The sequence below is a fragment of the Carlito syrichta genome, unplaced genomic scaffold, assembly GCF_000164805.1.
Source record: "Carlito syrichta isolate Samal-C Ts95f unplaced genomic scaffold, Tarsius_syrichta-2.0.1 Scaffold304710, whole genome shotgun sequence".
Classification (NCBI taxonomy): domain Eukaryota; kingdom Metazoa; phylum Chordata; class Mammalia; order Primates; family Tarsiidae; genus Carlito; species Carlito syrichta.
In genome coordinates this window covers 312,876-335,825 of record NW_007248806.1, presented here as the reverse complement: position 1 = coordinate 335,825, position 22,950 = coordinate 312,876, and the positions used below count along the sequence as shown (strand labels likewise).

The 22,950-nt window shown below is 37.3% G+C and overlaps 1 protein-coding gene across 1 annotated transcript in view; it reads right to left on the bottom strand.

The window, feature by feature from the left end:
• Window positions 1-22,950, bottom strand: part of HOMER1 (homer scaffolding protein 1) — a 143,610-nt gene that overhangs the window by 69,846 nt on the left and 50,814 nt on the right. The window contains exons 2-4 of the mRNA XM_008060726.2: window positions 19,885-20,041; window positions 13,848-13,979; window positions 10,012-10,104 (exon numbers count right to left, since the gene is read on the bottom strand). Coding sequence (XP_008058917.1) covers window positions 10,012-10,104; window positions 13,848-13,979; window positions 19,885-20,041 — 382 coding nt within the window. The remainder of the gene's footprint in view (window positions 1-10,011; window positions 10,105-13,847; window positions 13,980-19,884; window positions 20,042-22,950) is intronic.

Genomic DNA, 22,950 nt, shown 5'->3' with positions numbered 1-22,950 from the left:
TTGAAAAATTATTCAGGAATCATGGTACGTGTCTGTAGTCCCATCTTACTCAGGAGGCTAAGGCGGAAGGATCACCTGAGCCCAGGAGGTTCAGGCTGTGGCGAGCCATGATCGTGCCACTGCACAACAGCCTGGGCAACAGAGTGAGACCCCAACTCAAAAAAAAAAAAGTAGTTTCAAAAAACTGAAAAGCTTTTGGGTTTATATAGGTTTATATAAGTAACTAATTGGTCGGAACAAAAGATATTCAAATAATTAGTATACTTGAGAAGAAAAAGAAGATGGCACAAAAATGTGATGTGATTTTGGAGGAAGATGCATATAATTGAGGGGTGCAGAAGAAGAGAATGAGGAGAAGGGCAAAGGAGGAATGAAATCTGCAACAAATTTTAATTTTCCTCTGCCTAACTTTTCAATTCCTATGGAGTTACTTAGAAAAGCAACCAGAAATGCCTCTATAACATATTTTACATAATGATGTCAGTGCATTTCAGCTTTTCTTGTCTGGTATTCATAATGGAATTATTTTTCTTCACAAAATTTCCTGTCGTATTTCTACTTTTAAAGAAGATTTGTCTTTCAGAGTAAATTTAATTTATCCCTCTGGAAAATAAATGAAATTTAAAATGAAGCTCAAGGTGATACTTATTCCTATGTCTGCCATCATCAGATTATCCAAATTTGATACTAGAAATCAGAATGAAGGGTCATTTGATAAAGTATTAACCAAGAGAGGCACTAGAGCAGCCTGGTAGATCCCTTATTATCCCTGGGCAATAGAGTCTCATAATAGAAATATTAGTCTATGATAGAGGGCGGGGGAAAAAAGTAAGTGTCCAAGAGGTGAGAGGTTAGAGATGGTCATAATTTGTCAACTTAAAAGAATACACTATTTCCTCTAATAAAAGTTAGATGAATATGAGCAATGCAGGAAAATGCTTATAATTAGAAAAAGTGAGAATATAAATAAGTATCTAGGTTATGATAATTTATATACTTTACATTAAAAATGTTGCACATGAAGTGCTAGAAAAAATGAAAAAAATTAATATGGTGGAATTTTTGTTTCTGGGGCTTCTAGTTTTATTCTGCTATTATGTTATTTCATATTTAATTATTTTAATTCATAGTACCATAATGTAATAAATTATACAAGATACTAAAGATCGAAAGAATACTTTCTTAATTTTAGATTATCACTTAACCATTTTTTAATTATCAGTGAAACCTCTTTTTGACCTTTAATTTCATTTTTGTTTAATATTTCTGCTAAATCCTCTTTGTATCCATGAACGGATAGCCAATGCATGGATAAAGTCTATTGTATGTGACAACACACAATTTTTTTTTAAACAACAAAGTAGAATCTTACTAAGTGAATAACCAGAACAGCATCCACAAAGTGACAACCTCTGTCAGTTATGAACCATATTCATTAGCCAGAAAAAGTTTAAGCAGTCATTAAGACACACATGAGGATACCATCTTTGGTATTAATAAAATCAGGCCTATCTTTCTCCAAGACAGGTCAAGTCAAACTAAAATAATGAAGGATAACTGTCAGATCTACTAAACAGTTAAACTGGTCAAGATTGGATTCAGTAGAAATGATAATAGAGACAAACTGCTTTGTTAAACTGAGAGGGCATAACTGGGGTTAGCAACTAAGGATTAACTCAGAGATGTGTTTGAAGTGGCCATTAAGAGTTTGAGGGACATAGCCAGGCATGGTGGCCGCGTGCCTGTAGTTCCAGCAACTTGGAAGGCTGAGACAGAAGGATTGCCTGAGCCCAGTAGGTTGAGGCTACAGAGGCCAGGAGTATGCCACTGCCCTCCAGTTTAGGTGACAGAGTGAGACTCCAACTCAAAAGAAAAAAGAGTTTGGGGGAAAAAAGTAGATTAAGAAAAGTGAGAGGAGTAGCAGTTTGATTCCTGGTTCTTAATACCTTCTGAGATTTTCCGGTTCAGCCCAGGGGAATAATAAGCGGAAATGGGACTTGCGGAGGCCACAAATGTTAAGGCTACTGAAGGAGGAAGACTGTTCTCAGTGGCAAGTTAGGAAGGAGAGAAGGAAGTGTAAGAAAGCAATGGGGGATGCAATAATTACAACATCTCAATGTAGGAAGTTGTTCTTTAGAAAACTTCACTATTAGCTCTATTTAACTGAAGGAGCATTTAGTTATCTTAGATCATTATATCCAGAGTGGAAAACAAAAAGCCACCCAAAGCATGGTTTCTTAAAGGTAAGTTTAAAAGAAATAAACTGGAATATTTGCTCACTAGAAGAAGTTCCAACAGTAAAAAAGGCATAAAAGGAAAAGAAAATCCCCTTTTCCTCCAACTGCCCCAGAGGTAACCAAAAGAATTCTGTAAAACCTTCCAAAAATTTTACACTGCTAAAGCACTGTGAAATTTGTTTTTTATTTAACATAGTCTAAACATTCAGTTCTTCTTTAATCTAAATTTTGTCTAATTTTAGTATCCAACTTCAGTTATTCTTTAAAAAAATTCCTACAAAACATTTTACATCTTCAAATGAAACATTAAAATAAAAACTTCAGCCAGGCTCGGTGGCTCAGCCTGTAATCCCACGCCTTTGGGAGGCTGAGGTGAGCAGATTGCCTGAGCCCGCAGGTTCGAGACCCACCTGGGCAGGCGAGACCTCATCTCTACAATAAATCAAAAAAAAATTAGCCGGGCATGGTAGTGTGCACCTGTAATTCCAGCTACTCAGAAGGCTGAGGCGGAAGGATCGCTGGAGCCCAGCAGGTCGAGGCTGCGGTGGCCAGAAGTGGCCACTGCACTCCAGTCTGGGCAACAGAGTGAGACACCAACTCAAAATAAATAAATAAATAAAAATAATAATAAAAACTTCAAGGTATATTTATTCAATTACAAACTTCTGGAAACAAATGATAATTTCTCTTGAGAAAGAGGTTCTTAAATGAATATGGCTGACCATTTCTATAATAAATATTTAAGAAAAAATTATGAAATGATATCTTCTTTGATATGTATGTGTGTACATATACCAAAAGTTGATAAGAAAAATTAAAGAAACAAAAAATAAAATGCAAATAAAAACAAATCTAATAAACCTCTCTTTTGCCTTTTATCCTTATTTTGAGAAAATAAAACTATTCACATCTCATTTTGTTTCTGGGAAGCTCTCCCCATAACCCCCACCAAAACAAATAATCTGCATTCAGAAAAAGGACAGTCAAATTTAAAAATATATATATATCTTTGGAAATTAAAAAGTGAGGAAATATCAAGGAAATCAAAACTAACAAATGTAACCATATTATTAAAAAGGAGCCTTTGCACAGATGTGAGATTCAGAAAGTGCTTCTTAAGAATTTTCTCTTAAGGCTCCAGTGGCTCAGCCTGTAATCCCAGCACTTTGGGAGGCCGAGGCGGGTAGATTGCCTGAGCCTGTGGGTTTGAGACCAACGTGGGCAACTTGGCGAGACCTCGTCTCTATAATAAATCAAAAAATCAGCTGGGCATGGTAGCGTGCACCTGTAGTTCCTGCTACTTGGAGGGCTGAGGAAGAATCGCCTGAGCCCAGCAGGTCGACACTGGAGTGGCTGTAATGTGTCACTGTACTCCAGCCTGGGCAACAAGAGTAAGACTCTAACTCAAAAAAAATAAAGAATTATCTCCTCCTATTCATTAATGAAGTGGCAAGAAAGTCTGAGGAATATTCTAAAACATTTGAAAAAGAAATGACCTTGGCCCTCACCCCAGGACATGCCTGCAGAGTGGGATTAACACCCACTCTGGCAGAAGGCTAGTGGGGAGACCATGCACCACTGCCCTGCCCCCTCCCCACAACAAACACTGCTATCACCTTCCACCTATTCCTGTGCAGCCTGGAATCAAATACTTGTACTATTTAATAAACATTCATGACAGATCCATTCCATTCCAGTCTTTCATATGGAAACAAAGATGAGAACATCACTCACTCTTTATTGAGCAGAGACTCTGACAGGAAAAAGTGAGGAAGGAGGTAATAATTGTTTTGAGCTCCCCTGGTAGTGGGAATGGAAAGAAATGGAAGGAGACCAAAAGAGGAACAAAAGGATACACGACAGAAGATGAGGCTGAGACCACAAACATCCTCTTACCCTTGGGCATAAATTATTTCCTATACCTGGCCATTATCCAGAGCCACCACCTCTGAAACCCCATTTTCTGACAATCACAGAAGTTCTTGTGATCAGTCCATCTGGATTAACTCATGCTCTTCCTTCCCAATGCACAGTTGCTAGCTGGTGAATGTTCAGGAATAGTGGGTTAATTTCTACTCTGCCTGCAAGTTTTGTACCCATCAGCTGCATCACGCTTACCAACAGTCAGCTGTATTTGTCCCAAACCTGCTTATGTCAATGTATTTATATAGTCACATAACTGAATTCAATATTATACACATTAATATTGGGAATGCAAAACTAGAATGGTTAATTTAATGAAAACCAGGTTACAGGAGGGAGTTTGAGGCTATAACCTCATCACTTGTATTCCAATTTCAATGACAGAACAAAACCCTGTCTCTAAAAAAAAATACTATTTTTTATTTAAAAAGTTTAATTTTCTTTCCTGAAATTCAGTTAGTCTCATTATCTAAAGGAATCTTTAAAAAGAAAACCAGGCTAAATACTTTGAAATGACTAAAACGTACATGGCTAAAAATTAAAATAAAATTCACAACTGAATGAGGAATATAAAATATACTATTATATATTATCATATACACTACCATATAATGTCAGAAAAATGACATAAACATTTACTTATGTCACACTCAGATTTTTTTGCAGGTGCCAAAATTTAGTTCTACTTAAAAGAAAAAAAAAAAAAAAAAACCAAAAATTGCAATTCACTAGCAGTATAGTTTACGAAAGAATGACAATGTGGAATTCCAATCAACATATCATATTTAAAGGCTTTACATCAAAATATTGGTGTATAAGTGAAATACTGTGTGAATTTTAATTTATAAATTTTAAAATAAGAATCTCTAAAAAAAAATTCCTCATATTAACTGACTTTTCTTATTAACTGGTCAACTACTGGTTTTGATTCCAACAGTCAAGACAGCTTGTGCTACACAACTTCTTGGTCTCCCTCTCTATCCTATTTCCTACATCTTGTGTTCTTCAATCCCACCAACAGATACTACAATTTATTGGTCTTGGGCTATAATACTGGTTTGTTAGGTTCATCCTGGCCTTATTTCTCTCCATGCTATGCCAAAAATATGGTCTTAGCTCAAGAGTCTAAGAATGGAAAAGTGGCTAACTTTGCTCTAAATGCCGAACTCCTTTCATCATAAACCTGTAGAGATGTGGAATGGTTTTCTACAGCACTGCTTCTCAAAGTATGATCCCCAGGTCAATAGCATCAGCATCTCTTGGATGCTGGTTAGAAATGTATACTTGGGCCTCATCTCAGATCTACTACATCAGAACCTCTGGGGGTGGGACTCAACAATTTGAGTTTTAACAAGTCTTCCAAGCAATTGTCATGCAGGACTTATACAAATAAGGCATATATATATATATATATATTTTTTTTTTTTTAAAGGTATCTGTTATGCGTCTGACAGTATGTTAAGGCTTTACATCATCATGCTCACCATTACAACCTTATTACCAACAACAGTTGTTAACATTTAGTGAGCATTTATTGTATGCTATGTACTTTCTAATTCCTACTTAATTCTCACAATAATCCTAATGAAGACATATTGTTCTCACTCTCATTTTATAGATGAAAAAAATAATAACTTCCCTAAGTTCAGAAAACTAGTAACTACATTACTTACAGAATAATTTTAAAAAATAACTATGATTCAAATCCAGGTTATTGAGCCTACATTATTAACCATGATCTGACATTGTCATTACAATACTTCTTTCAACAATCCTATAAGATAAGCTATGTAATACTCAAGTTACAGACTATAAACACACTTAGGTTTAGCAACTTTCCCAAGATCAACAGGGCAAATGAAAAAGATTTTATTATCTGTTTGTCTTACTTGAACTTTTAACTAGTCTCTTCTAACACCCTCAGATATTAAAAAAAAAAAGTTATGACCAACTAAGTGTCTACTGTTATCAAATATCCCATTAAACCCTTCCTTTGCCGAATTTCTGAGTAATAGTCTATTCTTCAGGCAGAGCATTAAATCAGCAGATTGGGTTAAACCAGTGAGAATCAAATAGAATAGGAATGGCTAGTGGTCATAAAATTCAAACCAAAACAGAAAGATCAGGTATTTTCAAAAAAGCAAGATGGGGAAGAAAAACAAATACTTTTAAAAAACTACTCTTGGCCAGGCTTAGTGACTCATGCCTGTAATCCTAGTACTTTGGGAGACTAAGGGGGGAGGACTACTTGAGCCCAGGGATTCAAGACCAGCCTACACAACATAGTGAGACCTCATCTCTACAAAAAAATCAAAAACATTAGCTGGACATAGTGGCGCGCACCTGTAGTCCCAGCTACTCGGGAGGTGGAAGGGCTGCTCTGAGCCCAGGAGATTCAGCCTGCAGTAAGCTGTGATCGTGCCATATTCTATGGTTTAGAGCCTGCTGAAATGATCTAAACTGGTCCTAAACTGTTTGCTTCCCCGCCCTGCCCTCCTCTGCCTTTCTATGGAAATACCAATGAAGGCTCTACCTCAGCTTTCCCCTTGCTCCTGCCTTCCTCTGTTTCTAAGACCTGTGAGTACAATGGACTTGTGTCTTCCAGAATCTCTCCTGAAGATTCAGAATCTCTCCCCTGTGGCCACATCTGACTGACCATCACCCAGCACTCCAGGCTGGGTGACAGACTGAGATTCTGACTCTCTCTGACTCTCTCTCTGACTCTCTCTCTCTCTCTCCCTCTCTCTCTCTCTCTCTCTCTCTCTCTCTCTCTCTCTATATATATATATATATATTCTTTCTGGATTTGATATGCTAAATTAATCTGACTTCAAATGTTTTGAAAAGATAAACTAAGGTCTGTATATTTGGACTCTCAAAATTGATGAACTTAAGATATTTCTTTAGATTTCACAGTATTTCACAGTATTCTCCAAATGTAATAAGCATCTTTGATATATTCCTCTGATCAAAGGCTTAGTCATTCTTCCCTCCAAAGAAGAGCAGGTACTTATAACAGTTCATGACTAATTAAAAACATGTAAATTATGATTAAAGAAACAGGAACTAAGTACTGTAACAAAGTTTTATCCATTATAATTTCACTGAAATCCTTTGGGTATTCTCTCACTGAATGTGCTGTTTGTTGCATCTTGTTGTAACCCTATAATACTTCATCTGAGGAATTAGAGCTCCCAACATGTACTGATATCTAATTTTAAATTGGCTTTTATGCTTAAAAGTATCACTAAACTATGAAAGTACTTGGAGAAGGTCAATTCAAGAGAAGTTTCAAAATGCGAATCCAAGTTATTCCAGGTCACTGCACTTATCAGAAGTTTAAAGGAGCTTTGGCTACAATCTGGAGCACACTTTTAGTCTGTGAGGAAATATGTGCTTGAAGCACATTTGATAGAGCTCTCCTTTACTGTAAAAAAGAAAAAACCAGCTCTTCATATCAGTGGGGTATATAGAGCTGGGTGCCAGATGTAGGGAGGGAGATGAAGAGCCAATAATTTTCTAAACTGTTCCCATCATTTGGTCAGTCACTATGTTCCAAGGCAATTTCTATTTATTTCTTCAAGAAAATTCCAGGTAAATCTGCTACCATCAATTCTTCCAGAGAAGCATTTGTAATATCTGCTTCCTCCTTTTAAAAGCTAAGTACACTTCAGAAACAATTAATACAGAGAAGAACAGCACAAAGCTGAACCCTACCCTTAATAATACAGTTAAAATAAAAGTTTTAGAAAAGCCTATTATTAAAAAAGCTGAAAATACTGGCATTTTATATGAATCATATATCAAACCCCTTGTAACGTAAAAGTACTGAAATATAACTGTTTAATGAACTTTACTTGGAGATGTGATTTCTAACTGAAGAAAAATTATGTTAGACAAGTAATAGGTCCTCTGTTTAAAAAATTGTAAAACCTATAACCTTTGTCTCAGTGCTAATCATAAAGTAAGATTTTCCAACTGTCACATTTAAGTATACTTTAAAATCACGTGGAACAAACTCTATTTTGTGTGTGTGTGTATTTAATTTTCTGTGTATTATGACATTTTGACATCTTAAAAAAAGCTTTCTGGCTGAGGAAAGACTGCCCCCAAAGCACTAGCCAATTATTATTATTTTTTTTTATAATCAATATTTTTTATTATGATATTGTGGGGTACAGTTAAGGGTTAGGTATACAAATATGCTTCATTCAGGCACCCTTGTTGATAAGAGGGTCTCTCCGTCCCCAGACAGATATTTACACCGCTAATCCCATCTCCCTTCCCCTCCCCCTCCATAGTTTCCCACCACTGTAAGTCATTTTCTTATGGTACTACGTTGGATGTTCAAGGTCCACTATATGAGTGAGAACATGTGATACTCAGCTCTTTGTTTCTGTGAGAGGTCACTCAGTATTATAGACTCTAGTTCTATCCAGGTTGCTGCAAAATTCATGATTCTGTTCTTTTTTATGGCTGCGTAGTGTTCCATCGTGTATATATACCACATTTTTAAAATCCAGTCCTCTTTTGATGTACAGCATGGTTGTTTCCAGGTTCTTGCTATTGTGAACAATGCTGCGATAAACATACGTGTGCAGGTATCTTTTTTATAGAGTAATTTGAGTTCTTCAGGATATATTCCCAGTAGGGGGATTGCGGGGTCATATGGGAGGTCAATATTTACAGCTTTTAGGAATCGCCATACTGTTTTCCACAGAGGTTGCACTAGTTTGCACTCCCACCAACAGTGTAGAAGTATTCCCTTTTCGCCACACCCTCTCCAGCAACTATTATTTTTTAAGTTACTGATAACTGCCATTCTGACTGAAGTTAGATGGTATCTCAGTGTGGTTTTGATTTGCAGCACTAGCCAATTATTAGAGAAGTAGCAAGGGCCCAATTCAGAGCATGCCTTTGACATGCAAACTAGCCAACCCAGAGACTTATCTTCTCTATCTGGTCCATACACTCAGTTCCTATTCCTCTGCCTATACCATCCAGGGCCAGTTATCAGGAAATGAGGGACCACCTCTATGGTTTAGAGCCTGCTGAAATGATCTAAACTGGTCCTAAACTGATTGTTTCCCTGCCCTGCCCTGCTCTGCCTTTCTATGGAAATCCCAATGAAGGCGCTACCTCAGCTTTCCCCTTGCTCCTGCCTTCCTCTGTTTCTAAGACCTGTGAGTACAATGGACTTGTGTCTTCCAGAATCTCTCCTGAGACTCCCCTGTGGCCACATCTGACTGATCACCACATAAAAGAACACATGACACAACAAGCCAATGTATGATCTTTAGGCACTTTTGTGTTTAAGTTGTAAGCACAGTAAATCATCTAAGTTTTAAGTACTAAACTGAAATTTTTATAAAAAATATTCTTGTAGCCGGGCCCGGTGGCTCAGCCTGTAATCCCGCGCCTTTGGGAGGCTGAGGTGAATGGATTGCCTGAGCCCGCGGGTTCGAGACCCGCCTGGGCAGCGAGACCTCATCTCTACAATAAATCAAAAAATCAGCCGGGCGTGGTAGCGCGCGCCTGTATTCCGGCTACTTGGAAGGCTGAGGCGGAAGGATTGCCGGAGCCCAGCAGGCGAGGCTGCGGTGGCCAGGAGCGGCCACTGCACTCCAGTCTGGGCGACAGAGTGAGACTCCAACTCAAAAAAAAAAAAAAAAAAATATTCTTGTAGACACTGATATACAGAAAAACCTCTCTCCACCAATAGAGATTAACTAAAGGGTGCATTTCTATATCTACTTTGGAAATTAATTTTGTCATTATTTTCCTAAATTTAATTCTGACACCATTTAAAATGAGCAAGACTCATAAATAAGATCAAAAATAAAATACCCACCTGTGAAGGTGTACTGGTAAGTTCCATCTTCTCTTGTGATTTTTCCTTTGCTAGCCGAGCAGCTTCTTTAAATTCCTGAAACTTTTCTGCAAACTGAATGTATAAAGACTTATATACATTAACCAAATAAAAGTAAGTAATGTGCCCATTTTTATCTTCATAAGGCTATTCATTTTCTGAATAACTGACTTTTACACAAGCAACATAGCCTCCAAATCAATTATACCTTCTAATATTAAAATTATTTTTTTAAAAAAACGTAATACCAATCATTTGTTTGTGCACTATAAAGTATTTTGACAAACACTATGTATTTATTCAAAACACCATGCTATAACTAAGCTAGAATCTGAGGTCAACTAGCTTACCTATGTGACTCCTAGTTGTTCAGAAATTATTTACTAAGGCCAAAGTAGGGGATGAAATCGATAAAGATAGGCATACCCATGTTTTGTGTATTACCAAGAAAACAATTCTTTAAGTATCCACTTATAAACATCACAGTATTTAGAAAATGCCTTTAACTTTTACTAAAATATAAACTCATACTATGTGAGGCATTTTATTTTCAACAATATAAATTGTAACGCTATTTTCACTAACTGACGTAACTAATAATTCATCTCCAAGATTTCTAAACAGCAATGCATAATAGCAGAAAGGAATACTCCACAAAAGTACTTAAGATGGGTAACAATTTCAAAACAAAAATCATTGTATATGAAATGCTAATTCTTAGAAACTCACAAGAAAGTATAAAACATCATGGCCACAGAATCTATTTATGTTTGGAAGCAGAAGCTAGTCTATCACTATTTTCAGAAAGAATAAGTTAGGGCTACAAAATAGCTAAAGTTAAAAACTTAAAATCTCCATGTAACTTAAAACATCTGTTAGGGATTAGCACTTAAAACATGAAATTATAGTTCCCTTCTCAAACACTCATACACCGGCTTTGATTTGATTTCCATCTTGGGAAAGAAAATTTTGGAAGGAAAGGCTTATGATACTCTGACCTGACTTGGAGAGATGAAAACCTTGTTTTCCTTCTTACCTTAAACGTTATCACCTTTCCTATATTCTGTAGGTCAAGAAACTGTTCCTGTGCCACTATACTTCTCTATTTAAACAGAGTATCTCCTTGCATTAAAAAATCTGAGCACAATGTTAAAAAAAACTCACTCATATTGCTAGAAAATAAACCATAATTAAGTTCTCTTTATGCAATTTGAAGTAGGGTACAATGCTTTTCTAACACTAATTTTGTGTTCCAAAATTGTTAATGCTTAAAAGTCATCTCCACTTCAAAAAAAACCTACACTATTGTTAATATTTATATCCTTAGTTTTCAGCAAAAGAAAAAAGTGAAGGCTTAGGTTTCAACGATAACAAAATACAGCTTGGTAAGCACTCTGACAATAGTTTAGCATTTTGCTCAAACCAGTCAATCTTAGGATACCATCCATTTCTTCTAATGATGCTGTTTCCCCTTATTTTGAGAGATTCTTGTCTAAAACGGTCTTCTCCAAAACCTTACAATGTTTTGACGCACTCATGGTTTTTAATGATAAAACAGGCCAGAATATTTATATGCTTACTTCACCTATGCACCAAAATTAGTCTACAGGATAGCTTGGAAAATTGTGATTTTGTCATCTTTAAATCAAAACCTCCTAAAGAGACAGAACTTAAGCTCTTGGAGCCAAGTCCAGAGAGTACATAAACTAGACTTGGTTCCAGAAGCTTAAGGGCTGTTTTCTAATATTCAATCTAGCCTCAAAATAATAGGATTCACCACTAGTAAGGTTAGTCGAAAGCATATACTAACTTTAAAGAGGAAAATTTATTGAAAAATAAAAGCTATTTCCAGAATAAAGTTCAAATAAGGGAAGACAATATGATTGACAGTGTTAAGCAATATTCTTTGGTTATATTAGCCAGCTGCTGCTCAGTGGCTTGAAAGATATAATGCAGAACTTAATTTGTAGTCAAGATAACTTAAGCCTAAAAATCATTTAAGGCAAGTTTACTCAAAATTAATCCACAATTTAGTGTTTATGTTGTCTAGTTAAGAAATTCAGCAAGTGGGTATACTTATAGTTTTAGTTTTTTTCTATAGGCTTTATTAGACAATTTTTTTAAAAGTTCTAGGCCGGGTTCAGTGGCTTAGTCTGTAACCCCAGCACTTTGGGAGGCCAAGGTGAGTGATTACCTGAGCCCTTGAGTACAAGACCCACCCGAGCAACTTGGCGAGACCTCATCTCTACAATAAATCAAAAAATTTAGCCTGGTGTGGTAGCCCACGCCTGTAGTTCCAGCTACTTGGAAGGCTGAGGTGAAAGATCGCTGGAATCCAGCAGGTCAAGGCTGCGGTGGCCGGGAGTGTGCCACTGAACTCCAGTCTGGGCGACAGAGTGAGACTCCAACTCAAAAAAAAAGTTCTAAAAGGTTTCAAGTAACTGCAAAAATGTTAGAATAAGTATATAATTTCATAAGAGGATTGTTCATGGAAAGGCAATGTTTAACTAGATGTCTGTGTCCTAGTTATGTTGAAATACTCTGAATCTAAAATTCATGTTTATCACAATTCAAGAAATGTACTTAGGGAATAAGACATGTGCAAGAAAAACCAAGCAGACAACACTTGTTTTAATCATCCTATAGAGAATAACTTATCATCACCAAGGTAAAAGTTAAAATAGTAATATAATTGAGCTTTAAATTACAATTTATAAACAAAAGATAACAAAACACTTAAAAAGTGTCAAGATTTTTCAATTAAAACAGAATAGGTTACTTCAACTACTGAAATTCAAGTCAATAAATATTCATAAAAGTGTAAGATTTTTAAAAAGAATTCATTTTTTTAAATGGAATGATTTCTGTAAAGAACTGCTTTAAGTTTAACATAAATATAAACAGTGTCTACGTACAAGAGCCTAATGACTCTGCACTTGAACAGTTTCAACTCTCAAGCCATCAGCTCCTGTGTGTACAACAAATCCACACATAAAGTGTTCCAAACGTAGGGTTACCCTTTTTACTGAATACTTCACATAGAGAGATTTTAAGCATAAATCTTTATGTCTGATGGGCACAACATCTGAAGAACAAAGTGAGTAGTACTTATCTCCTTGATCACCTTAATATCCTGAAGTTGATTCTTTTCCCTTCTATATGCCTTCTGTGTAGCATCCACAAGAACTCAAGGTGCTGCTGGTATGAACACTGCATGGCTTTTGCTTATAGACAGGACAACTTTTATTTACAATATTTAGCCTGGTGATGCTCTACATTGCATTGGCTTTCTAGATCATGGTAATTTACTTGGTAGGTATTATCCAAGAACTCCTCATGGTGTCTATGAGATCTCACTCTGCACTATATCAGAGAGCTCAGAGTATTCCACACCCAGATAAAGCATAATCTCCTCTAAACATAGTAATTTTATATACCTGCTGTCATGTTAAAAAGCAGAACTCTATCTGTATCAGCTTGAATTCTCACAATTCAGAAGAGCTTGGTGTTTGGCCTATCTTGTAGACCATCTCCAACTGAGGGTGCTCCATTCTGAAGTGATAATCCCCACCTTTTAGCTCCTATCAATCAGATAGTTAACCACACAAATCCTTCCCAACCAATAGTGACTGTTTTTAATGTGTACAATAAATTTTCCAAGTGACAGCGGAATTCAATATCTCTTGCTTTTTGCTCTAAAGTCGCTACTGTTCTGAGAATATTAAATAAACTTCACCTATATTTTATACTCTCTATTTGTTATTACATATTTAAGATATATGACTTGAGGTTCACTCAGATCTTATAATTTAACTTACTTTCGAAAGGTGATGCTCAGAGGAGAATCCCAGTCCATAAACAGTGTTTGCCCGGCTATCAGCCCATTGGCCAAATTTCTGAGATGTTTTAGTAAATGTCATGTTTGGGGTAATGGTGCTATTTATTATTGCCTGAAAAATAAAACAAGTATGAGTAACAAGACAAAAATGAGCAAACAGACATTTAAACACAAGACCATTTAGTTGCATAAAAACTCAGAATTACTAATAAATTACAATATTAAATTAAAGATAGTTATAGAAGCAGTTTCTAGCATTATAAGTGACAGTGTGGAAATATGGCAAGTTAAAGAAATATAAATATAATAGCACTGCCTATGAAAAATCTCAACATCTTACACTCTAAATAAGTTTCCCTATGATCTAAACAATTTTCAAATAGTTTTTAGTGTAGTCAGTTTTTTCCCTTTGAATGTTTAGGATCAGTATTTATTAATTTTGGATAAGTCAATGGAAGCAGGTCAGCCTTAATAAGTGTTTAATCACCCTCCAAAGAATCTTTAGAAATGAGTATATCAATAGAAAAAATGATGCTAACTTTCTAAAGTCCACGATTTTTCTTAAAGCTGATTTACCTAAAATATGTTATGATACAGAAAAGACTACATATTTCTTAAATATATTATGATATGGAAAATATGTTATCATGCAAAAAGGAAAAAACAAAACCCTAAATGTACAGTCATTCCTTGGTATACAAGGGAGACTGGTTCCTGGGGCCCCTGCAAATAACATAATCCAAGCATACACAAGTCCCCCAATGGCACTGTAGAACCTGCATATGTGAAGTGAGCCCCCTATACCTGCATTTCACATCCTGCGAATATTGTACTTCTGATCCACATACAAGTGGACTTGTACAGTTCAAAGCAATGTTGTTCAAGGACCAACCACATACTCATTTATTTTATCATAAAGTGGTATAAATTTATGATACTGATAATAGCTATTGTTTTTGCTTAATACATAATTTCTTAGAAAACTAGTACTTTAGCTTTTTTTTTTGAGTTGAAGTCTCCCTCTGTCACTCAGACTACAGTGCAGTAGCATGGTCATGGCTACTGCAACCTCAACCTGCTGGACTCAAGCTATCTTTTTGTCTCAGTCTTCCAAGTAGCTGGAACCACAGGCATGCACCACCACGCCCAGCTAATTTTTTAACTTATTGTAGAGACGAGGTCTAGCCCAGTTGCCTAGGCTGGTCTCAAACCCCTGGGCTCAGGCAATCCTCTTGCCTTTGCCTCCGCCTTCCAAAGTACTGGGATTACAGTCATGAGCCACTGCATCTAGTCATTAGCATGCTATTAATATTGACTTTAGCCGGGCTCGGTGGCTCAGCCTGTAATCCTGCGCCATTGGGAGGCTGAGATGAGTGGATTGCCTGAGCCCGCGGGTTCGAGACCCGCCTGGGCAGCGAGACCTCATCTCTACAATAAATCAAAAACTCAGCCGGGCGTGGTAGTGCATGCCTGTAATTCTGGCTACTTGGAAGGTTGAGGCGGAAGGATCGCCGGAGCCCAGCAGGTCGAGGCTGCGGTGGCCGGGAGCGGCCACTGCACTCCAGTCTGGGTGACAGAGTGAGATTCCAATTCAAAAAAAAAAAAAAAATTGACTTTAGTGATCACTGCAATAAATTTCAACTATAATAATGTAACGTATTAACTCATTATCTCTGCCAATATCATAAATGTGAGAAATCATTTATAGTATAATGTATTCCAAATTTATGATTAAAAAGAGATTCCAGTAATAAATACATATTAACAAATCCATAAGCAGTCATCTGCTGAACTCTTATATGTGTAATGAAAATCAAGCATTTTCAGAACAAAGCTAAATTTGTTTACCATGTACACAACAGTATAAATGTAAATATTTACAAGCTTCGTGGGTATGGATCAAGTCATAACAATGCATGATACTTGTCCTACAGTAAAAGAGTGGCCCCTTCCTTTCTCTCAGACAATAGATATGTCATCTATTGTTCTATGAGAGCCCTTATCCTTAATTTAGTAATTTTTTTTTTTTTTTTTTGAGTTGGAGTCTCACTCTGTCACCCAGACTGGAGTGCAGTGGCACGCTCCCGGCCACCGCAGCCTCGACCTCCTGGACTCCGGCGATCCTTCCGCCTCAGCCTTCCAAGGAGCTGGAACTACAGGCGCACGCTACCACGCCAGGCTAATTTTTTTGATTTATTCTATAGATGCGGTCTCACCAAGTTGCCCAGGCGGGTCTCGAGCCCACGGGCTTAGGTAATCCACTCACCTCGGCCTCCCAAAGCGCGGGATTACAGGCTGAGCCATCGAACCCGGCCAATTTAGTAATTTTAACTCAGACAAAACTTATATATTTATACAGTTTCCTTACCCTTCAGTTCAAAAATTACCTTTCCTAGCATATCATTTTAAATCTGCAAAATATGGCCTAATTACTGCTCTAACTTGAAGGGCTGTCATTAAATGAAAGACTAAATGGAAAAGAATGTATTAAACAAATGGTAAGAAAGCATTCATTTATTCAACATTTTTATTGAGTTTCAATTAAATGCCACGCACAATTCTAAAACTTTGACACACAACGAGAGACACAAAAAATAAGTAGCTGACCAATGTAACTCAGAGAGTGGCAAGTGCCGTGAAGACCGGAAGACCAGGATGCAACAGAGCAAACAGCACTGAGATCAATGCTGGCAGGCACTGTGTTGATTTGTTTGACCTGCAGTGCTTCCTGAGGAGGGCATATCTGAGCTGAAGTCTGAGTGTTTTCTAAAGGATTCTGGCATTTTACATGTGACCCTAATAACTCTCAAAGTGGGGTAGCAACTGGTTTTACAGGCATCTAAGAAAACTGATCAATGTGCCGTTGATCACTAACCCCTCTCTCCCCACTTAGGCTATTTCAAATTAACGTCTGCCTGCTTTTAAGAGTTCCATTCTCCTTTCTTTGATCCTTTCTTTGAACTTTCCTTGGGCTGTATTATTTGTTCTTTAATTAATAAAACTTTAAAATCACAGATGATCTCACACTTTTTCTTTTTTTTGAGCTGAGGTCTTACTCTGTAACCCGGACTGGAATGCAGTGGCATTATCACAGCTCACCACAGCCTTGACCTCCTGGGCTCAGGTGATCCTCCCACCATAGTCTCTCAAGTAGCTGGGACTATAAGTGTCCACTAATGCATCTAGCTAATTTTTAAACTATTATTTTTTTTTTTTTGTAGAGACATGGTCTTACTATGCTGCCTAGTCTGATCTCAAACACCTGGGCTCAAGCAATCCTCCCACTTTAGCCTACAAATGCTGCAATTATAGGCATGAGCCACTATGCCTAGCCCATCTCACACTTTTAAAAACTTTTTATTTCTTAGCTTCTTTGACTAGAACACTACTATGAGTCCATTTAAAAGAAAAAATTTAAGCCAGGCTCGGTGCCTCAGCCTGCAATCCTGCGCCTTTAGGAGGCTGAGGTGAGTGAATTGCCTGAGCCCTCGGGTTCAAGACCCGCCTGGGCAACTGGGCGAGACCTCATCTCCACAATAAATCAAAAATCAGCCGGGCATGGTAGCGCGCACCTGTAGTTCCAGCTACTTAGAAGGCTGAGGTGGAAGGATCGCCGGAGCCCAGCAGGTCGAGGCTGCGGTGGCCGGGAGTGGCCACTGCACTCCAGTCTGGGTAACAGAGCGAGACCCCAACTCAAAAAAATAAAAATAAATAAATAAATAAAAGAAAAAATTTAGTTCTTTGAAATAAATATCTTTCGATCCCAGAGTTCCAGTCCTTTTAAGGAAAAAAGGTAGAAATTCTGTGTCATTAGAGATCAGGCACATATCTTGGCCACGCTGATGTCTCTGCAGCACAATCAGAAAACCTTAAAACAGACTTTACATGCACAGTACAGGACTCAGTGAGAAGAGATAAACATTTTCTAGTCAGGAGACCTGAGAGCTTTCCAACTCAATCTTGAAGGGCAGAAATGGAAGTGGGGTGGAAGAAGAAAAACACTTTTTGAGTCAAGCCAAATAAACCACTAATGCTTATTAAAAAAACAATCACTCTTTCAGGAACTCTGGTAGTTAACAGTATCAGTTTGGAAAAATAGAAAATGTGATAGAAAATAGAACTCTGCTAAAAAAGATGGATTTTGTTAAAACACACACACACACATGCACACACCCTCTTGTCAAGATTTATTTAAGATTCTAATAATTACAATCAACTATCTCATAATTACAAAAAATGTAAGATTGTAATCAAGCATATTTGAAAATGGAAAAACCAGAGCACATAGCTCATACTGCTCCAGAGGGAAGAACACATGAGAATTATTCAGTCACCAAAATTTCTTCCTTGAAAATAACTCAAAGTATTTTTAATGTGGTGAAAATTAAATTAGTAACTGAAATCTATCTAATCACTTCCATACAGTTTCTTTCTTTTTTTGGACATGGGACAACTTCAGTTGATCTTTACTTTTATATACTACCTAACCATCTTTCTAATAAAGCTACATTTTATCTGGGGTTTGGACCAAGAGACAGATTACAGAGAACTGAAGATTCAAGCCAGAGAAAAGAAATAAATTAGCACTCTAAAGTCTGAGGTTATAATATTTAGTATTTGTCAAACTTCACTAAACCAGTTACAAAATATGACAAAATTATTTGTCACTAAATAAAGCTTCACAGAAATTAACTATTATTTCTTAAATTCTTTAAATCCTCCAAGTAAAAATGAAAAGAGGATCAATTATGCAAGTAAATACATGTCAGTTACTTATATACAAGATACAAAGTGCAAATAGTCCCTGGGGTCCTATAATCTAGTTAAGGAGATAAGGAATGAGCACACAGAAAAAAACAGAATGAAAGTTTAGCATTAAATTATCTTTTATTCCCAAAACCATTAAGCCTAAAAATACCCTTAATAACAATAACAGCAAATGTTCGTATAGTGATTACTATGTACACTTTGTATATTTGCCTCTTTATTTATTCTTCACAATAATTCTATGCTAAAATAATGTAGGTATTTTTATCAGTTCCTTTTTACAGATGAAAAAAATTGAGTCATGCAGAAGTTAAACACCTCACTCAAGGTCAGATGGCTAGCGAGTAATGAAGCAAAAATTCAAACCAGAGACAGGGTTTAGAGTCTGTGTGCTTAACCTCTTCTTTGAATTGCTAAAATTCCTGAGTGGAAAGGCCTCATTACTTCAAGAAAGCTCAAAAGAGAAGAATGAAGACCTCATTCTTTTACATACTTTTATATACTTTATTTCTAGAATCTGATTTTGGGAATTTCTCTAAGCGGCTACATAAATTCATTGACAATAAAATGTATCCCCTATCCTCGCCCTCTGAAGGGTATATAATCTACCAGGCACTGCACTGACCCTTATGTTTTACAGATATTTACTCTTTTAATCCTTAAAATTACCAGTAGTGAGGCGAGAACAATGAGGCTCAGAGAAGCAATTTGCCCAAAGTCAAAACATTCAGCAGATGGTAGAGGTGAGATATGAACCCAGGAGACTCCTGATCTTAAATGTTATACTATCTGGCTCTCCTAAAAAAATAAAAACATAGGCTTTGACCTTTTGCTTCTCTTCAAATAAGGGATCTCAACTTTAGTACTGACAGTGAGGGACCTCATAAGATTCAGTAATATTGAACTGGCTACTAGTTTACAGAAGTGTATTTGAAAAAAATTCTAGCTCCTAGAATTCTAGACCATGTCCATTCTGTCAACCACTATATTCCTAGTACACAGCACAGTGTCTGATACACAACAGATGACTATTTATTAAATAAACTGAATGACCTCAAATCTGTAGAATGCATGATTAATCTAAATAATTTAGTAGACAAAAAAATTCTATCCTAAGAATAACATTTTGTTTCTTAAAAGTTGTTTTTAAAACCCAAAAGGAAACATTTTAATGAAGATAAAACCCTCCAAATAAAACCAAAATGCTATACTGTATAAAAGCAAGACTGTTTAAAGTAAATGTAACCTACCTTTGAGCCATCTAAACTGATTATCCTATACACATTTCTTGTGCTGTCATAAAAATAAGACACAGTAACTGCATGCTTGCTGGTGGGTACCCAGTTCTTCTTTGTGTTTGGGTCAATCTGGAAGACATGAGCTCGAGTGCTGAAGATAGGTTGTTCCCTGCAGGACAGAAAAAAAAGTGACAGACTGAAAGCAGCTAGGTTTACTCAACTGGACAAGAAAATGTGAAAACTGTAAGGATGGCTGCTTAACCAATAACTCTCATATATCTGAAAATAAGATAAATTTTCTTTCAAATTTGAATTTTCTAAGTATTCAGTCATAGGCTTTCCAAAAACAATTACAGGTTACCTTTGTTATTCTCAGATTCTGTATATGTGAATTCACCTACTCACTAATATTTATTTGTAACTACCAAATCAATACTTGTGGCACTTTTTTTTGGTGTTGTTTTTGTTTTTCACATGTACATTAAATATGAAATTAGTCTTAATTTTACCAGTTGTGCAGCCTAAACTGCCATTATCCTGTTCCCTGACTCCTCACTATGTGCTGAAGAAATGAAAACAGTAGTGTTTAAATGATAAACTTCAAATGGGCTGGGCTCGGTGGCTCAGCCTATAATCCCAGCGCTTTGGGAGGCCGAGGTGAGTGGATTGCCTGAGCCTGCGGGTTCGAGACCCGCCTGGGCAACTTGGTGAGACCTCATCTCTACAATAAATAAAAAATCAGCCGGGCATGGTAGTGCGTGCCTGTAGTTCCAGCTACTTGGAAGGCTGTGGCAGAAGGATCACCGGAGCCCAGCAGGTCAGGGTTGCAGTGGCCGGGAGCGGCCACTGCACTCTAGTCTGGATGACAGAGTGAGACTTCAACTCAAAAAAAAAAAACTTCAAATGATGCATTAATAGATGGTTTAGTAAGTAACAAATTAGGAGCTTAATCTAAATAAGTCAGTGTTGTCTCAACTGTACTTCACAGTAACAAATGCACCAAATCTATACCCTCTTATTTTCTTCATAACATTGTTAGATATTAACATCTCAGTTTTCAAGTGTGATTCCAGTAGCTATGGTAAGGTCATCATTGCCCCTGAACCTCCACTTCTGCCTTCTTGTTTCAGCTCTCATATCATATACACAAATGTCCTTTTTACGGTCTATTTAGCACCATGTTTTTCACATTTTTGTGCTTTCCCTGTTCAAAATGGCCCCTAAGCATAGTGTTGAAGGGTTCCTAGATGCAAAGAGGGTTGTGAGGAGCCTTACGGAGCAAATATGTGTACAAGATAAGCTTCATTCAGGCATGAGTTATAGTGCTGTTGGCCACAAGTTCAATGTCAATGCATTAACATACATATTAAATAAGGTGTCTTTAAATAGAAACACACATAAAACAAGGTTATATACTGATTAGGTGAAAAAATGTGACCAGAGGCTTGTAAGAACATGACACTGTCCTTTTCTAGGAGCAATGGTTCAGTACACTATTTGCTAACTTCGTGTTTCTGGCAACCTTATAGAAAATAACTATGGATAATGAGAATCAACTGTACCCTGTTAAAATACAAGTACCTTATATAGTTGGCCCTCTCAAGATTAAAAAATTTTACCCATTTAAAAGTACATTAGTCTGGGAATAGGTAAATAGCTTACAGAAAAAGCTTACATTCAATATAATCTCTACTATATTGAAAAGTATATGGAAAACAAAGTTGTGCAAACCACAAATATATTTTATTTAGATGAAGTAGGGCCATAAAGATATATAAAAGAGGTTTTAAAAACTATAATTCTGCCAGGTGCAGAGGCTCACGTCTATAACCCCAGCACTTTGGGAGGCCAAGGTGGGAAGACTGCTTGAGCCCATAGTTTGGGACCAGCCTGGGCAACAGAGCAAGACCATGTCTCCACAAATAATAAAAAGAAATTAGTCAGGTGGGTGGTATTCGCCTGTAGTCCCAGCTACTCAAGGATGCAGTGAGCTGTAATCGTGCCACTTTGCTGCACTCTAGCCTGGGTTACAGAGTGAGAGGTCGACTGGGGGAAAAAAAAAAAAGCCATGTAAGTACAAATGGCCATTGTAACAAAAGGGATATCAAGAAGGTTTTGGTTTCAAATAATTTTGCTTTAACTTTTCAAAAGAAATTTTTCCTGGCAGAGGTGTTAGAAATAATATTGGTAATATTTTCCACTCAGGGGCTGAGTGGAGTGGCTCATGCCTGTAATCCCAGTACTTTGGGAGGCCGAGTCAGGAGGACTGTTTGAACCCAGACATTTCAGACTGCAGTGAGTGGTAATCATGCTACTATACTCCAGAATGAGTGACAGTGAGACACCAGTACACACACAAAATAAAAACATAAGTTTTTCACTGAGGGTTTCACACTGTTGCAGACCTTGTTGGCTGACTACCCATCAACTATTCCTCATTATTGCTCCTCAACAAACCTCAAATACTCCACCATCTCCACACAACTGTGAGCTTCACTTAGAATAATCATGGTAATCCCACTCCTGCCAGAAGCTGAGTTAGGAATGGACCTCTGAAGTAATTCTGGCCAAAGAAATAACCAAGAAAAGTTGCTGGAAGCTTCTAAGTACACTCACAAAAGACAATACACACATAAGAAGGAATGTTCTCTTAAACAATATGTTTGCATGTAGCCGGACTTGGTGGCTCAGCCTGTAATCCCGCGCTTTGGAAGGCTGAGGTGAGTGGACTGTCTGAGCCCGCAGGTTCGAGACCCGCCTGGGCAATTTGGCGAGACCTCATCTCTACAATAAATCAAAAAATTAGCCGGGCGTGGTAGCTCATGCCTGTAAATTCCAGCCTCTTGGAAGGTTGAGGTGGAAGGATCGCTGGAGCCCAGCCCGTCGAGGCTGCGGTGGCCGGGAGCGGCCACTGCACTCCAGTCTGGGTGACAGAGTGAAAACTACTTACTGTGCAGTCTGATGGTTTATCTAAATCTTGGGCAAAATTGGAGCTAGTTTTCTCAAATATAAAATTGTTTTCTAGCTGGGCTCGGTGGCTCAGCCTGCAATCCCGCGCCTTTGGGAGGCTGAGGTGAG